The sequence below is a fragment of the Micropterus dolomieu genome, linkage group LG10, assembly GCF_021292245.1.
Source record: "Micropterus dolomieu isolate WLL.071019.BEF.003 ecotype Adirondacks linkage group LG10, ASM2129224v1, whole genome shotgun sequence".
NCBI classification, from domain to species: domain Eukaryota; kingdom Metazoa; phylum Chordata; class Actinopteri; order Centrarchiformes; family Centrarchidae; genus Micropterus; species Micropterus dolomieu.
In genome coordinates, this window is record NC_060159.1 from 6,375,902 (window position 1) to 6,394,242 (window position 18,341).

At 41.3% G+C, this 18,341-nt stretch overlaps 1 protein-coding gene and 1 non-coding gene across 8 annotated transcripts; both read left to right on the forward strand.

The window, feature by feature from the left end:
• Window positions 1-10: 10 nt before the first annotated feature.
• LOC123978417 lies at window positions 11-287 on the forward strand. The gene has a single exon (XR_006826955.1). It is a non-coding gene; the product is annotated as a small Cajal body-specific RNA 13 (non-coding RNA).
• A 2,014-nt stretch (window positions 288-2,301) lies between these two features.
• On the forward strand, window positions 2,302-9,433 carry clmnb (calmin b). 7 transcript variants are annotated; one of them, XM_046060929.1, is made up of 11 exons: window positions 2,302-2,425; window positions 2,568-2,667; window positions 2,969-3,088; window positions 3,188-3,283; window positions 3,807-3,890; window positions 4,008-4,100; window positions 4,194-4,420; window positions 4,561-4,754; window positions 5,080-5,162; window positions 6,381-7,948; window positions 8,609-9,433. In XM_046060929.1, exons 2-11 carry the CDS (start codon window positions 2,650-2,652, stop codon window positions 8,733-8,735), a joined length of 2,610 nt encoding a protein of 869 aa, XP_045916885.1. In that variant the 5' UTR covers window positions 2,302-2,425; window positions 2,568-2,649; the 3' UTR covers window positions 8,736-9,433. The 7 variants fall into 7 exon arrangements, with proteins under 7 accessions (XP_045916885.1, XP_045916884.1, XP_045916888.1 ...); XM_046060932.1 differs by lacking the exon at window positions 2,302-2,425 and adding an exon at window positions 8,391-8,437 and having other exon boundaries at window positions 2,432-2,667; window positions 3,027-3,088; XM_046060931.1 differs by lacking the exon at window positions 2,302-2,425 and adding an exon at window positions 8,332-8,437 and having other exon boundaries at window positions 2,432-2,667; window positions 3,027-3,088; window positions 8,609-8,739.
• The last annotated feature ends 8,908 nt before the right edge of the window (window positions 9,434-18,341 follow it).

Here is an 18,341-nt window from a genome sequence, read left to right on the forward strand (position 1 = left end):
TCGCTGTCAGTCTTTGCAGCCTTGTGAAGCTGCTCCTTGCAAGGTCTATTGCTTGTGGGCACAACAAGGTTGCAGAAAGCAACTCAAAGAATGAAAAGGCGTGACTTCTGGAGGCTCAGGAGTTTCACGTGCGATGTTCCTTGGACAGATTCCTGCTTTCCACGGTGGTGATGGTCTCATTCTGTAGCCATCATCTTTCTTGAGGCAGGTAGATTAAAACCTGGCGGCCAGATATTGTTTGAAACAGGGAAAGCTCTTCCTGTCAGACACAGTCAGCTGTCACAATAACACCTCTGGGGTTTTTTTGTCATTTAAAAAATCAAGGCACACACTGCTTCAATAACTTTCAATTTCTCTAATGAATTAACCTTTTCATTATTTTTGCTTTGATTTAAAATCACTGCCTGCTTTGCAGAACAAATGAGCCCTCTGATCCAGTTATTGTATTTTAGTTGTAGTTCATATGCTGGTATTCCACACTGATTTGATTTATCTCTTTAATGTGCAGATTCAAATTTCTGCTCTGTTGAAATAAATTCAGCTTGTGCTGTTATGACACGTAACACAAATGGAAAGTTTCTCAATAAGCGATTCTGTTCACTGATGGAGGATTTAGCTCATTAAAGATGCATTGGAGTTCCCTGCTGAGGTTGAATGAGGAATAATAAAGAACTGTAGTAAAATGTGGGTCACTGCAAAAAGCATGGAGGGCAATTTTAATGCATCATATTCAGGGGCAAAATGAGTGTTTAAGTTCCCATTGATATTCTTAAGTGATTGAAATCTAAAACCTGTGTTCTTTAATAAATGTTTTATTACATTATAAAGTGAGCCTATTACATGTCATACATTTCCTCAAACTGATGATGTAAATAAAAGCACACGCTATATGTCTGTATATTTGACCTGCTCAGCAGAGAAAATGAATGTTCATCCAGAGGTCCTCTTAAAAGCAAGCATCCAACAAAATTTCACAGTGTACATAACATGTAAAGGAATAGTCATATACACATTGTTATTGTAATGTGGCATTTTGTAAAACCTACTGTCAGACAAGAATGAGAGAAGATATTTTGACAAGCTGCTCTTCAGGCCATTAATAATGATAAAACACAATTTTCAATGGTCACCAAGCTGAACAGAGAAGTCTCACTTTAGAAATATATAAAAAATGCTATCGCTTAGCATCATCAGGTCACCCCCTTGGCCCAGGGGTTAGGCCGTATTCAGACTAACTTTGGCCCTATGTGAAAAAAATAGCCTTATTCATTTGAACGAAGTCAGTAAGGGTGCCAACACAGAGCTGAGGCTCAACTTTTGCCGAAATGTGGCATCCTCCAGCAAGGGACTGCATTGGCCAACTGCATATGCATGTTCCTGGTGGATTACTTTGTAATGTGAAAGCAGTATTTGTTTACCTTAGGACTGTAATTGAGTTGTAAAATCCTGTCTGTCTGTGTGACGGCGGGAGCAGAGGGCTTTGTGAACCCCGCTAGCCGCTTGGCAAGCTTTATGACGCGTTTTCATTGTGACGTCACAGTGAAGGAAGTGACAAACGAGCTGTTTTCAAGCAGTTCAGAGCAGAGTTTTCTGTGGGAGATGGAAACTCCCTTTGGGCTGGACTTCGGGCTTTTTCACTTTGCAAACCTGTTACATGGACAAAAAAGAGATATAACTCAATAAAGGAGAGGGGAAAAGCCAAAAAGCATAATACCACCTCTTTAAACACATGAATCTGTTACTCCAAATGGACTTCTAGATTATATTTCATTGCCTCATCAGTACCCTAAACAACGAGCCCCTTCTAAAACAGCCCGCTGAGCTGTTTTAACACAGGACTGTTTCAGGTCTGAATGCCTGCTTAAAGTGCTGACCGTGAATTGCAATTTCCTTGGTTCACCTTTGTTACATGTTATGCCTTCACTCTGGACAGAAAATTGTGTAATCAGCTGTTGATGAGATATTGCCTAGCTGGGCTGCAATTCTGAAGAGTTTCAGTTACAGGTTTAACTGAAAAACCACATAAAAAGATTCCACTTGTCACTGCTTTCAAACCATCTCTACAGATAACAGATTTTTCTTTTATGTACTATACAATGACCTCAGGAAAAGCCTTAGCTACATCTGCTCATTCCTGTAGTGAAAGTCATATTCATTCTGAGCTGATTCATTCTGAACATGCTTCTGTCAATTAATCACACTTATGAGAGTCAGAATGATTTATTAGAGGCCTTCACAGGAAAACCATCTGTAATCTGTAACCTAACACAGTGATCCCAGCTGATTCCTGCATGTTATGCGACTGCCTCCACAGACCAAATTTTATGAACTGCAGCCTGCCAATAGGATTTAGGCTGAGTTGTCTCGAGGGGGAGTGCGAGCCAGAGCGGACCAACGCCTGGGAGGGAGGTTTCAGCGTGTTCAGGCAAGACATACTGCTTCACTTTGCCTTTTTTATTCATAGGTATTCTGTAAGGAAACCTCAGAGCACTTCTTTATTGTGCCAGACTGCCTGACATTTTGCGTTGTTCTCCCTTCTTATCTAAACAATGGTTTATATGTTGAAGTACGACTGAAGTTGAATGAGAATGCAGGACAAGGCCAAGTGGGATTCACAAAAGAAATCAGTGGGAGACGGCAGTGATCAAGATGAGAAGCAGCCTCAAGGTACTGTGACAAGAAGTCTTATGCTGTTGGTTAATACAGTGTGATAATAATGTTTAATCACTGTATATTGTGTCTTTGACATTATGGCATCTGATTGCCCAGTCATACATGTTTTCACTTTATTGTGACATGTGTTGCATGTAAAATAAATTATACAATGTAATTATTAGATTAAAAGACATGCTTGATCATCTTAAATGTCTTCATGAGCTGCAGTCTTTAGGGGGTAACACATATGTGTAATTTTCCCATTATCTGTCAGACTCTTCCTGCTTATCTTATTCAACACATTTTGTAACAGTGTTCAACTGGGAAACAGCAGTGTTTCCTGTGCCAAGTCCCTGTATTATCTTCCCCAGATAAGAGGGAGACAGTGCAGAGACGAACCTTCACCAGGTGGATGAATGCGTTTCTGCAGAGAGTAAGACACACATCAATACAGTTGTGCTGAAACATCGTTCTATTTTTCTTCAGCTCATAAATGAAATCTGCAGTAAGCTACACAATTTGTTATTTCCAGCGTGATCCTCCAGTTGAAGTGCGCGACCTGTTCACAGACATTCAGGATGGCAGAATACTGATGGCTTTGCTGGAGGAGCTGTCTGGGTGCAAACTAGTAAGAGTCAAGCTATATAGAGGGGGAAAATGTTGAGTTCATGAGCTTTGCACCTTATTTGTGAGCCTGTAGTATTCATAAAATAAATACGGTTTCTTCCAAAATAGACGACTGTTGAAGGTTGATACCACTCTCATGTCTGTACAGCAACTTTAAAGCTACAGCCAACAGCCTGTTAGCTTAGCTTAGCACAAAGACTGGTGGCAGGGGAAAAGAGCTAGCCTGGCTCTTTTCAGATATAACAAAACCCAACTACCTACACCATTAAAGCTCAGCCAAGGAATAGAAAACTAAAAATAAGTTACTTTTTTTGTTACCTATGGACAAAGCTAAGCTAGCTGTTTCCACCGTTACCTGCCATCATGCTAGCTAGGCAAAGTTGCTGGTTGTAGCTTCATATTTGCTATACATGAGAGTGGTATCAGCTTCTCATCTAACACTCAGCAAGAAAGTGTAAGCTTAATTGTAGCCAAAAATGTTGAACTATTCCCTTCATCGTTCCGTCTGTAATTTTTCATGTTAGCTTTACAGGTTTAGGCCGTCTTCTCACCGCATTTTCAGACTGAACAACATTTCCAAGGCCCTGGCATTCCTGGATGATAGGCATGTGAGTGTGCTTGCTTATAAGTCAATTCAGTGATGTTGCAATGACATGCATCACGTTTAACATTCAAATCCGGAAAAAACAGATTTCAGATGATGTCTGCTCCCTGTTATCTCTCAGGTGAAGTTGCTTGGCATTGATGCCTCTGGCATTGCCGATGGCATCCCTTCTGTTGTTCTTAACCTCGTCTGGAACATCATCCTGTTTTTCCAGGTTTTTTTTCCCATCATCCATCACTCTTATCTCTTCACTCCTTGCCCAGGTCTTTGTCACTGACCTTACATATACGCTCTTTTACTCCAACAGGTAAAGGAGGTGACGGCAGGCCTCCAGAGGCATTTGTCTTCTAGCCTCTCTTCCTTATCAATGAGCAGTTACCCGTCCTTCAGTGACCTCGCACCCCAGCCAAGTGACATTGGCAGCTACTACTGCAAAACCCTGCCAAGCAAAGGCAGAAAGACTGCCAGGGAGCCAAAGTATCATGGGAAAGCAATCAAAACTCTCCTGCAATGGGTCCAAACATGCACCTCAAAGTGAGTCTGAAAAAGATCCAATCGCTTACAAAGGACATTTTGTAACATGTCAAACCTAAACAGCCGTAATGAGTGAAGAAAATGTGTGAGCTGGCTGTGTTGAGGTTATATTATTCTGTTTTGTAATTGTGAATTTTCAGGTTTGGGGTGGAGGTGCGTGACTTTGGGAAGAGCTGGAGGAGTGGCCTGGCATTCCTAGCTATGATTAAGTCCATCAACCCAGCCTTTGTTGACCTGAGGGAGAGCTTGTCTAGAGAGCCAAGAGAAAACATTCAGCTGGCCTTCATGATTGCCCATCACAGTCTGGATGTACCACCTCTGCTGGAGCCTGAAGGTAAAAGCTTCCTAAATAAAAAATGGCCCACATTGATCCATCTTCACCTTGATAATACTACCGCAGCGCTGACATTAATTATAGGTGCTAGAGACTGACCACGGTGTAATGATACCTCCTACCAAAGAGCTGTAGGAGTAAATCAGAAGCATTCTTCCCACTGCAGACCAATTTAGAAGTTGACCTCTCTAGCAATGAACTGTCGATTTTTTCTTGTATCTTCAGTATTGCATAGAGGCTTGAACTGGCACTACAACGGCAAGATGGTTTCCTTAGTATCAGTCTTCCCCTAATGTGTGAAAACTGTCGATTCTTCTTTACTCAGACGTGTTATGCACTTCACCAGATGAGCAGTCCGTCATCACCTATGTGTCTATGTTCCTGGGGCGTTGTTCAGGCATACATGAGGTTGGTACGGCTTGAATAGTTTGACATTGTTGCTTTTTTGCTTTCTTGCTGAGAGTAAGATAAGAAAATGTGCCACCGTTGTCAAATCAGTCTGTAGTCATTTTGGACAGAGCTAGTCTGGTTCTGTCCAACATCTGCCTACCAACACCCCTAATTAACACATTCTATTAAAGACATAAAGACAAGCAAATAGGTCTAAGGGGTGCAGTTGAACATCATATATACACTGCTCTACCACTTTCAGGGAACACTGGTACACAGAGTCAGTTTACATCAAGTGATGACAAGACACATGTGTTTTTGTGTCTTAAGAAGATAGAGATGAACAAGAAAAAGGGGTTACAGAATCTAAGTAAGGGTCAGTCTGCACAGATGTCCAGAGGAAGGGTGACAGAGTAGTACACAGTGGGTCAAGGTCTGTCCATCCACATTGTTGGCCTCAGTTCAAACTGAGGGAGGACTTCAATGTACTGCAAGCAACAGATCCTTACACATCTATCTTGACACGCACCTCCCAGTAATTCAACACTTATGTTTATGGTGTTACACCGATGGCAAAAAGAAAGAAAGGTTGTTGATGATGTGCACAAGTAGGAAGCTAGCATACATACATTTTTTGTTAATCCCCTGGTGTATTAAGATGTAGTAACCATTTCATCCAATAATTAGCAAATGTAGCCATACAAAGTTTCAAGGAGAAAGTCAACCTTTCCATACTATAAATTTCCACAATCCCTTTTCCCTCTTATTTTGTTGGGGGTTCTTTAATCATCTGTTTCAACAGCCCATATCTTGCTTGTTTAATCGGAACAAACAAGTGTAAAAATGACAATTTGTGTTCTTACCGCAGGTTAGGTGCAGGACTATTTCTTGGCTGGGTGCAGTAAGGCTTTTGTACTGATTAAACAAATGAGATATATCATGTCTTGCTTTAGAGGCGCTGGTAGGCGAATTATGGCATCTTCAAGCAGAGCCAGGTTAGCTGTTTCCCACATTTCCAGTCTTTACATTCAGCTATGTTAACTGATTGCTGGCTGTAGCTTAATACTTAATGCAGGAATAAGAGTGGAATCAATCTTCTCATCTAACTCTCAGGAAAAAGGGAATAAGCTTATTTCCCAACGTGTCAGTGTCAAAAACACTATCAAAGATACTTCTTTTTCAGCATTATTTCAGTATAGTATCATGTAACTACTACTCATAAACCCTATATTACAGTATCATACAACAGATATTGAAGTTCCAGACACCCCAAATTTTGGATCACTTGAGTCAGTCAGCTTTGGAGAGACCCTTGCTGACAATCAAGAAGCACAAGCTTTGCTCAAAGGCTTGGAGAAGAGCAGCGAGCAGCAACTGTGGAAACGGTGGGGCAGAATACCCCCAGGGAGCCCCTGGTCCACGTTGCTTCACACAAACGGAGCAGTTGCCCCTGGCCTCTCGTCCAGCACCGGTGACATCTTTTTATCCTGTCGTAGCCAAAGCATCACTGAACAACCTGCAGGCAGCGCTGCCACCTCGCCAACCAACAAAAAGAAAAACAGGTGTCCAAGTGTTTTTCAGCCACCCAGAATGCTGGACGCAGGTGTAGACGGCCAGGAGATCCGACCATGGATGGAGAAAGTGTCTGCGGATCAGGGTTACAGCAAGCCAATAGTGGAGGAAAGTACATTTTCATTGAGCTCTGAGGAAGGAATCTACAGCTTGTCGTCACTGGACTCAGATGAGGAGGAGGCCTACAGCTACATCCTGGATCTGAATAAAGAGGTTTTTCAACCATATGATCTGCTGAAAAGGCAAGTATCAAGGGTTGAAGAGGAAACAGTGGAAGAAATGTTCCCGAATGGACAGCAGACGGAAGAGCCACCACATCTGGACAGATGTGAGACGTTAAACAGCAGTGGATATAAACATCAAGAAGGCTCACTTGCGCAAAATGTTGAGTCAGAAGTCAGGACGTTTGATTGGGACAACAATGGAAGTAGTTTGAGAAAGATGACAAACAATAGCGCTGTGTTTGACATGGAGACAGAGGAAGAAAGCATAAGCAGAGAGGAAGGTGAAGAGAGAGGTGTAAGAGCACACTGTAATTGTGATGGTGATAATTGTGAGGAAGAGAAGAAGGAGAAGACAGAAAATGCTAGGTTGGTGACGCATGGATATGATAAAACAGAGGCTCTGGTAGATGAAGCTAAGAAAACAAAGCTTTTTGAAGTGGCTAGTTGGAAGAAAGAGGATGAGGAAGTGAGTGGGATGACAGTGGCAGACAAAACGGAAGAGGAAGAAAATGTGACGACCGTTGAGGAAGGGCAAGGCAGAAAGTTAGGGGGAAAAAACGAGGAAACGGATTGTGTAAAGGAGGAAGGGAGGAGAAACCAGCCATATGTTGTGAATTCAAGTTTCAAGGTAGGAGTGAATGATAAAATATTAATTGCCAAGGCTGTATGTGAAGTCAGAGGAGCCGGTGCAACTAGAATTAGCACAGAAGTAGACAATGACAGCAAAGACAATGACCCCAGAATGGAAGTTCTGACTTGGGAAGATGAAGACAAGAAAGAATACAGTGATGAAGTCATGAATTCAATGGATTTTGAGGCAGTTATAACAGCAGAGGAGAAAGACAGGGAAGTAAAGATTAAGAGACGTAAACTGACTGACAAGAAGGCAACAACAAAAGAAAATCCTGGTAAAACCACCCCCCAAAATGGCGCTAACGGAGATGTTAACATCCATGGTGGTGGCAATAGCTGGACTGCTGCCTCCAGTGCAACTTCTCAGTCATTCAGGTAGGTCATTGCATTTGTGATTTATGAGTACAAACACAATTGACCTCTTCGACAATAGAAAAAGACTAACTGGCGAGTTAACATATCCTATCTAATGCTAATTTGCAGTTGCTGGAGTGTAAACTTCCCCTAGCCAAATAAAGAGCAGGACAGAGTTAGCATAAACTCTGATATGCTAACTTGGCTCGCACAGAGTGAACATTACATTATTTTTTGTAATGTAACATGTAACCTCACCAAATAATGTAGTTAACCAGTTAAAATGTCCCTTTCCTTTGGAAATAACACTAGGTTACTACTGTAGGTAGCATACTAGTTAGCAGGGCATGCTAAACATACAGTTTAATCCATTTCTTACACCTTGTGTTTATGGTCTTGTTAAGGATAAAAAAAGACACCACCCTCCAAACTCTTTGTATATCGAATATCTCTCTTACTACAGCCCCAAGTACACCGCCTCACCTTCAACCATTGATTTAACAATTGCTGGTTAGTCAATCCTCAGTTGATTTACATATACTATACACATAATTACATTCTTATCTGTGTTTGGTTTTATCGCTTTAACGTAAAGTCTATTTCTTCTTAATAAATATGAATATAAAGTGCCTTATTTTAGTTTGATTGTAACATTTCTGTGTTTTATCTACTTTTAAACAGAGAGGGAGGATTCATTCTGCAATCTTTAGCAGCCTCTCGTGACATAACCCCATTAGAGTTGGAATTGCTCTTGGTCCTGTGGATCCTGCTCTACTGCTGCCTCATCCTACCTCAAATTTACCTCTGAGTCCCCCTGCAGTACACTCTTCTTATTAAGATATGCTTATTAGCCCAGTTTTCCACTAATGAGCCAAACAGGGACACTAAGGGCTGGGTTTACTCTTTATCTGTGTCACTAAATTTCCCTTAAGGCAACATTTAATGATTGTTTGCTTCTTGGTGCCAGCAGAAATAATTTGTCATTTGAGCTATAGTTTCAGATAAACACATAACGCTGTTATCCCCATTATTATGCATTTTTTCAGCCACTTGGTTACAATATGGAAATTATTAGTCATGGTTTGTGAGGTATTTTTTGCTGAATGCATGTCCAAAATGCTCTGTTTTTTAATTTATTCTTCTGGCAGAAATGCTCCTTTCAATTTCAGTTAATGTTATCAACCACATGGTGGCATCGCAGCTTCACAGCAGTGACTGTCACACACAACAGGATGTCTTACAGCATTCTGTTGACTGCTGAGAATCCCATATGACCTACTGTTTAATTAGAAGCTGTATTGACATGGTGAGATTAAGCTGATAATTTTTAATGAGCACTTTGACATTTCGCAGGCTCTCACTGTGTCACTTGTGGCTTAGAATGTATACTGTTTCATTGTTTTAATCTCTGATACTGTATGATAATTAAGGCTTATCAACAGCGCAGGCGTTCTTCATGATATCTTTGTGACTATAAATAATAAAACAAATACTTGTTCGGTGTCATATATATTCATATCCTTTCCAAAAGATAGAATCAGCCATGTAAATACTATATTTCTAGGTGCCACAGTAGGCACATTGATAGTGTCTTTGTTGGAATGCAATTATATGCACAGTGAAACTAGAGCAAAACTTAAGTATGCATCAGTTGCATAAGTGTTCAAAATCCATGTTGACCAGAATGTGTATTAAAGGGGAACTGAGTTTCCCCTGTCCTCACTCTCCACCTACAACACACACTGAAATTCTAAGAAACTAAAAAACATGGCGCCATTGTTTGCTTGGAGCTCAAACCATGGGTCAAAAGCTCAGCCCCAGAGATCGATAGACTTTCAACACTACCGCCACCCCCGCACCAAGCCACGAGAACAACACTTCCCCAAAGCTGGTGTTTGGCCGGTCTTATGTGAGATCAACCTGCAGCGTCTCTAAATCAGACCGAGGATGGTGAGAGAAAAAGCGACAATGTCTGTTATGTATAGTTTTACAACAGTATTGCTAATGGGTTTCACGTCAGATGAGTCGGTTCTACCAGAGCCTGAGAAACTTTTCAGTAGGCCTCTGCTAAGGGGATAAGAAGTCAATCAGCAGCAGCAGTTCAACACATTAGCCCTAAACACAGCCTTGGCCTTTGAAACTTACAATGAACTGGCCACCAGAACCACTGCTGAGCAGCACAACATTTTGTTCTCTTCCTTGGGTCTGGCGTCAGCTCTGGCCCCACTGTCCCGAGTGTCTGGGTCAGAGAGTCTAAGCCAGGACCTGCAGGCCCTGAGACAGGCAGCCACCTTTACAGAGCAGAGCATGGAGGCCACCATATCTGCTCTTACAGATCTGCAACATAGCTGCGCTCTCCAGGGGGGAGCGGGGGGAGGTGGGGTTCAAAGGGTCTGAGGCTGGAGACGGAACGGAAACTGAGGGGGCCACTGCAGGGGTGGAAATTAGAGGGGCAGATACTGGAGAGCAGATGTAGATGATGGGGCAGAGGGTAAGACTGGAACTGAGGATGGGGTTCATCCTCGGGGTCAGTTAAGAGTGTGGAGCAGCCTACATATTGATGGAAAACCCTCTAGACTATGATTGTAACCAGGCCTTAACACACTGGACCCTTCACCTCCAACACCAGCTTTGAGATGGTGTTAAAAGCCTCTGACAAACCTGAACTTAACAATTGGGTGTATTTCAAAGCTGGATTCTTGTTGAATGGGGAATGAAAATTTAGACATGCATGTCATTTTCAAGACTCAAGGTTATGGTACATATGATATTCTTGTACATTAAAGGTGTCAACAATCAGATCACACATCATTGCAAAAGAAAAACATACACCATCAAAAACATTCAAGCTTAAATTAAAAAAAATGCAGCACTGCATAGCACTCACTTTTGGTCAGCAATTGTTTTTGTGAAGAGGAGACACTCGCTTGTGACATTTGGTGGTAGTAAATTTACACAGCGGGTGCTTTTTATAGGTGTGCAACCTCTATCTTTGCCAACTTATTTTCATATTTCATCCGTAACCTGTTCCCTGTATTAAAGACACATAAATCAGGTCATCAACCACCTGAGCCTGGCCTCACTGCTCCTTACTTACGAAAGCTTAGCCGCAGTAGCTGGAGGACTGTCTCTCCGACAGCCGCATGAGGTTTTGGCTCAGCAAACTGAAGCTGGTGTAGGTGGATAGTCCAAATTCTTGAACAGGAACAAGGTGCAAACCATGTCAAGCTACCCTCTCCCTTGCATGTTTTCCCGACTGCTTGCACAGACTTGTGTCAGCAGCTTCAAGGATGAGATAGAATATGTCATGCCTTCATTTGCCATCACACCTTTCCAGAGGCAATAAGTGCATTTCCATCCATCGTCTTTTTTTTTCAGTCAGTAACCTTCCTCCAATTAATTCATGAAATAAACAATGCAGTATTTCCATCAACAAGGTTTGACAGGCCCTCCTTTAATTACATCATCTCATTACAGCCTCTTCTTCTGCAATTGTTTAATGGCATCCAACTGGAGAATTAGGGCATTTGTACATGCATATTCATGGATGTCTTGATGAACCAACTTCTAACATTTGCATAACGACAGTTAGGTCTGTAGATCACCCAGAGTAATCAGCACACTGTTCACACTGTGAAGACAATTTTTAAATGTTCAAACACCATAAATAGAACACAATTCACAATATAAATCTCAAATCCCAGACAAATAAAGCAAATATTGCCTGGCTGTTTTGTGTTTAGTGTATGTTTAGAATTGTGTGGTGGTTTGAATCTGAGCATGTTAATCCAAAGGTTAGCATGTATAGTATACCAAAAGGCTTTGAGTGTGTCCATGTACAGTATGTCCCCTACAACGGGTGCTTGTTTATCCCGGGGGTATACAGTATATTGATCCATGTCACAGCACAGAGCAACATTCTCTCTCTGGCCCCCTGTAGTCCCATGCTTTCTGTTGATCGGTAGCATGATGAATGATGGTGAGTAGATTCTAAGTCAGCAATAATTGCTGCTCTCTAAACATCAGTGAGCGAGCACGGGTCCCACAAGTTGTAACAAGACAACTTAGAGCAAATCCATTCACACATTGATTGTTGTTTTCACAGGCGGGCAGAAATCCTTTTTTCCAAAGTTCCAACTAAGGAAATCCTACAGTTTCGAAAGCCTCCTGAGAAAGTCTGGGGTATCAACCATTTAGTCAGACTGAGCTGATTTATCAGGGCTATCACAGAAGAAGACGCTGAAACTCGTCCAAAATATCCTATTTTTCGCTGTCAGAATGGAGTACCATGAAACTGCAAGGCATGAGCACTTGGTTTAAGCACTTTTAAGGAACATATTACACATTAGAAATTCGCTTTTATTAACAATGTGCGATGGACATGCTGAACTACGTGATTTCCTTGTCTCGCTCGCTCTATGACATAAAATCTAAATCTAAAGGAGAGTAAATATGTACAGTATTTTACAGTATTAACAGAAATGTAATGATAAAGAGTAGTAGTGAGTTAGAAAGTCAGGTCAAGATTTCAAGATAGTCATAGTCAAGATGGGGGAACACCTGACATCATGCTGGACTTCTCTGTCCACCCAAGAATCCCCTTTAACAGACTATTCTTGTTCATAATCTATGATGATCTCACGAGGCTCGTCCTGCTCATGGGGAGAATTATTAATCCTACAGACTAGAGTGAATATTACACTCTTCTTTTTGTCCTTTTTTTCCTTTTGCTATTGGTATAACACTGAATCCACTTACATTGCATAACAGCTTTGATTTGTGTGTTTCCCAATAGTATGGCATATCATTTTGGGGGGGAAATGGATTCACAGTAATTTCACTGAAGTTGCAGAGTGTGTTTTGTTTTACCTCCAATTTTAAAACATTACAGGATGATTTATAGTTTATTTCTCCTTTTTCACAAAATGATGAAAAGACATTGAAATGGCCGTAATTTATCCCTGTGACTGAATCTCTGCTAGTCTTGCAAAGACATAAAACGCTTTTCTTCCATTACAAAACCATTTTCTCTTTTGTAATTTTTTTCTCTCCGCAACCCATTTCCCCCTGTAACATCTTTATCGTCTTATGCAATTATCGGAAATGGCTTTGCAAGAACATCTTGGCTTATTTGCCAACACAAAAGGAAAACGCTCAAGAAAAATAGTGTTACATTTTCACACTGCACTAGAGTTTAGTAGCCTTGTGGAGATGCCGTGATGATATTTAGCTCATTGAGGAGATGATGAATAGAGGATAGTTTGATGAATAGGACAACAGATCTATCACAAGTAACAGAAATGTCAGCCTATTAATCAAGGATGGCCAAACTGGCTCATTGAAAACTTCAGGTTTGTGAGTCAATAAGAAGAGTGTGTGTCACTTTTTATGGCAGCCTTCTTCCCCTCAAGCACTTGTAACTCAGAAACTGACAGTCCAACAAGCACTGCCACTTCACACAGCCACTGACCTAGGGCCAGATGTATACACAATCATGCATTCGGCATTTTCCACACAGAAAAGAGAGACTGTCCAGTGAGAATGCACAACTCACACATCCTCCAGGCGTGGTGTATACAGTTTTCTATCATGATATAATAAGGAGGTGAAAACATAATTTGTTTAGATGTCATCATTTGCATTTGAGCCATTATTTTCCAGGGTAAATGATTTCTTTATTACATTTTTAAATGTTAAGCATTTAAGTCTGTTGCAATATTAGCCAAATATATAATAACCACTGATCATTCTTCTGAGGTATAATAATGCTGACTGAGGTATCCCTGCCGATGAGTGTTTGCAGGCGATGTTTTAATGGTACGGTCACTAGAAATAGCCACAGCCTGCCACAGTTTGCTTCTCAGTCCCTCAATCACTCTGTCTGTCCTTTCTTTCAGGGAATCTTCTTTCCCTCAACTCCCCAGACCTGAGGATTCAAGGCGTCCACCACATGCCCTCAGACTTTGCGTCCTTTCCCCATCACTTGACTGCCCCACGCATCTACACACCTGCTCCCACTCCTCTCAGTCCTGCAGTTACCTGGCCTACCAGGACCACTCCTCATCTGGAATTCATTCCCAAACAGCCACTCACCATTTAAACCAGTTTTTGTCCGTTGTTCATGGTCAGTTCATCAAATTTGCCTGTTTGCCATGTTCCTTGTTGCTTGCTGGATTTTTGCATTTCCATTACCTGGACTTATATCTGCTTGCCTGTTACCTGTTTGTCGCCTGCCAGCTGTGTGACTGTATGTCTATCTGCGTGCCTGTACCTGCACGCAGTGCTTAAATGGTAAATTATTAGGTGCTGGAGCGCATGAAATGTGCGCACCTGCCGAAAATAATTAATAAAAAATGTATAATAATTACTGATTAATTATTTAAACGCATAGCGTACCCGCGCACTATTTTATTGGGAGAACATTATTAATAATCAAATTAAATACTAAATAAGGAAATCCATTAGATTTACCCAATTAGGCTGGATGAAATCTTGGATTTTATTTGTCTAGAAGGGCCCAAAGCACAGACATACCTTCATGTCCAGAGTCCTCTTGACTGCTCCTAGTTTTGCTCTGTGTGGCGATGGATGACCTAACGTTGGTCACTGGTTTGAACTTGAACTGAGGTGACCCATCAAGGTTTATGAAGAGCAACGATATTGTGGTGGAAACGTTCAAGGAGGCTCGGGTTGCTCAAGTTCATCTGTGAAAACCAACGTTTGCACTCTGCACTTGAAATTGCAGTTGTGTCCTCTGCCATCAACAGTTTATTCATCTATTTTTGTACCTCCTTCCCATTACTGTCAATGAAGTGTCTGAATGCCCTGATCGTCTGGCGTACACTGTCAATGCGAAAGCGTGTGCAGAGAGATTCTACTTCAATTTTCCATACAATCCCTCTGGATCATCAGGCCAATACTCATTGTGAAGCACTTTCAGTTCTTCAATCAATTTGTTGTATCCTTCCGTTGACAACATGCGACTTTCCACGTTTCTGGCTAAGCTGAGGAAAAAATCCCTCTCTCTGTGAGAGCTTCTTGTGGCCATCCCCTTGAAATTATTTTCTTCAACAACCCTTTGGCACGGTTGTGTGTATCTGCCAATACCTCTTAACACTCTCACCTCCCTGTGAATTGTGTAGAAGTGTGTAGAAATAATGTTTATGTCCCTCTTTTGCAGTTCAGCAGATAACTCTGAAGGTTCCTGCAAAGCAGCCCACATCAGGCCCAGGTTACTAACAAAAGCATGAGAGACAAGCACTTGGCCAGACCTGCATAACTCTGGCAGGACAGACTGTCTCTTTTGTCATTCTCAGCTACAGAGGTGAAGTGTTGATATAGCACAGGATAAGATTTCCACACTGCATCTATAGTTCTGAAGCTGGAAGCAACCTACCGTGTATCTAGAATCCGGCCAACTTTGCACAGTTGGATATCAAGTTGGCACATTATTTCAGCTCCATGCGTTCTTTTTCCTGATGTGCTATGGAGTGTGTATAGTTTGTCAAGCAATGCTTTGAAATGGTTTTTCGCTCCTATTTCAAGGACATCACTGACGGCGAGCTCCAGTCTGTGTGCAAAGCAGTGGCATACTATTATGTTGGGAAATAAATCCTTCAGCCTGCTCACGACCCCGCTTTTGTGCCCAAACAGACACACCATTACATGTAATGCCAACAAGGCACTTGACGACGAGGTCCTCGTTTAGATTAACCTTCTCTAATGTAGAGAGCAAACTTGCCAAGGCAAGGCAAGGCAAGGCAAGGCAAGGCAAGGCAAGGCAAGGCAAGTTTATTTGTATAGTACATTTCAACAACAAGGCAATTCAAAGTGATTTACATTAAACATAAAAGCAACACAAGGAAATTGAAAAAGAAACACATTAAAGTATAATTTTGAAAAGGGTGAAATTAAAAGACAAAAAACAAACAAAAAAATCAGGGGTAAACAGGACAGTAAAAGTTTCAGAGCAGTGTACAATCAGGGTTAAAAGAGTTAAATAGAAAATAAAAACAGGCTGAGGGGTTGAGCAAATAATTGAGTTACAATTATTTTTTGCCTTTGAAAAGAGAATAAACAGAGAAGTATCTGCTCTCTCTAGCTAGTCTGTAATCGGGTCCATCGCAATATTTGGGTCCACTGAGTTTGGTTATGTCTGATGTCTCACTCTGTTCCATCTTACTCACTTTATCTTTTCACTCAATTACCTACTAATTTCTCACCGTGTAAAAGTGAAAATCGAAAAAGAAAACGGACGTTATAGTGCAGTGAAAGTTACTAATCTACAGCTTTAAAATTGATTTAATTAAAAGCAGTGGTAAAAAGAAAAGTCTTCAGTCTTAATTTAAAAGAACTGACAGTTTCAGCAGACCTGCAGTTATCTGGGAGTAATAGATATATACGGAGCATAATAACTGAACGTAAAATGTATTTTGGCCCTAAACCATTTAGTGCTTTATAAACGAACAGCAGGATTTTGAAATCAATTCTTTGACATACAGGATGCCAATGTAAAGACCTCAGAACTGGAGTGATGTGATCCACTTTTTTGGTCTTAGTGAGGACTCGAGCAGCAGCGTTCTGAATCAGCTGCAGCTGTCTGATGGACACCGTTACAGTAGTCGAGTCGACTGAAGATAAATGCAGGTCTTGCTGAGACATAAGTCCTTTAATCCTTGATATATTCTTCAGGTGATAGTAGGCTGACTTTGTGATTGTCTTAATGTGGCTCCTTAAATTTAGGTCTGAGTCCATGACTACACCAAGATTTCTGGCTTGGTTGGTGGTTCTTAACATTGCAAATTGAAGCTAGAGTACTGACTTTCAGTCGTTCTTACTTGGCTCCAAAAACAATAACTTCAGTTTTATCTTTGTTTAATTGAAGAAAATTCTGGCACATCCAGTTGTTGACTTGTTCAATACAGTTACTCAGCACTTGTTTGGGATCATAGTCCCCTGGTGATATGGTTATGTAAATCTGTGTGTCATCTGCATAATTATAGTAACATATTTTGTTGTTTTTCATAATCTGAGCAAGTAGCATGTAGATGTTAAACAAAAGAGGCCCCGGAATGGACGCTTGGGGAACTCCACATGTCATTTTTGTTAGCTCAGATGTATAATTACCTATAGACACAAAGTAGTCCCTGTCCTTTAAGTAGGATTCAAACCAGTTTAGTACTGTGTCAGAAAGTCCAACCCAGTTTTCAAGTCTGTCTAGTAATCTGTTGTGGTTGACTGTGTCAAATGCAGCACTGAGATCCAATAATACTAAGACTCTTTTTTTTCTGCCACTGTCAGTGTTTGAATGGATGTCATTGAAGACCTTGTGCTGTGGTGTGGTCGAAATCCTGATTGGAAGACATCAAAACAGTTCTTTAGTGCCAAGAAAGCACTAAACTGTTTAAAAACAGCTTTTTCAATGATTTTACTTAAAAACGGAAGATTTGATATGGGCCTATAATTACTCATTAGTGACTAGATTGCTAGATTGCTCTTTTTTAAGAGTGGCTTAATGGGAAAAAACCTGAGAGGAGAGACATGTTGACCATTTTGTAGTAGATCTGAGGCCATGCATTTAGACACATTTTTGAAAAAACCTGTTGGCAGAATATCAAGGCAGCATGAGGAGGATTTCAGATGTTGTATTGTGTCCTCAAGGTTTTTATGGTTAATAGGATCAAATTGTCTCATGCTATATGAATTGTTTTTAAGTGGACACAGAGACAAGACATATCCTGTTACTGACATGGAGGCACTAATTGCTTGTCTAATTGTTTGGCAAATTCATTGCAGGCCCTGGTGGATAGAAGTTCAGCGGTTACAGACACCTAACATTTAACAAAGCTAATTTTAGTGTGTTAAAAGCATTATCTGGCCCACTTTTTTCAACAGGCTGTGGCTGACGAGGAATTAATACTAAATTTGCAGGATATGTTGAGTGCTTCCTGTTTCTTAACACATTCACCATGCTTTTTCTCTTACCTATCAAGACAGGGATGGAGAAGATTACCAGACCATTGGGCACCGGCTTGTCCTGTGAAGAGTCATGAGTGCTATTTTCCTTGTAGCCTGGACCCAGCACATATCAGACAGAGCTTGCTGGGCTTTTCCACCATTGTGGAGTGGGAGGATGGGTTGGGTGCAGTGCTTGTGGCACATATGTCAAACCTGGCTGAGGACTTAGAGCCAGTGGTGGAGGTGGACGGTGGGGGAGTTTAGGGTAGATATAATGGGAGTAGAGCGAGGGAAGGTGCGGGGATTAAATTTGGTTCCAGCTCTAACCAGCTCTTTCATGTGGTCAGTGAACTCCAACAGGGGGGAGAAAGGGTGTCTGGAGATAAGGGTGACCTAGATGGGGATTGGGGGGGTAAAGATGGTGAATCCTCACTGTTGGTTTTCAGTGAGGGAGGTG

Bases quoted from the DNA above. Each gene is read 5' to 3' on its own strand.
- clmnb (XM_046060926.1), top strand. From the start codon at position 2,583: ATGAGAATGCAGGACAAGGCCAAGTGGGATTCACAAAAGAAATCAGTG. The intron at 3,284-3,806 runs GTAAGAGTCAAG...TTTTCATGTTAG, and splicing joins AGCTGTCTGGGTGCAAACTA to CTTTACAGGTTTAGGCCGTC. The intron at 4,421-4,560 runs GTGAGTCTGAAA...GTGAATTTTCAG, and splicing joins GTCCAAACATGCACCTCAAA to GTTTGGGGTGGAGGTGCGTG.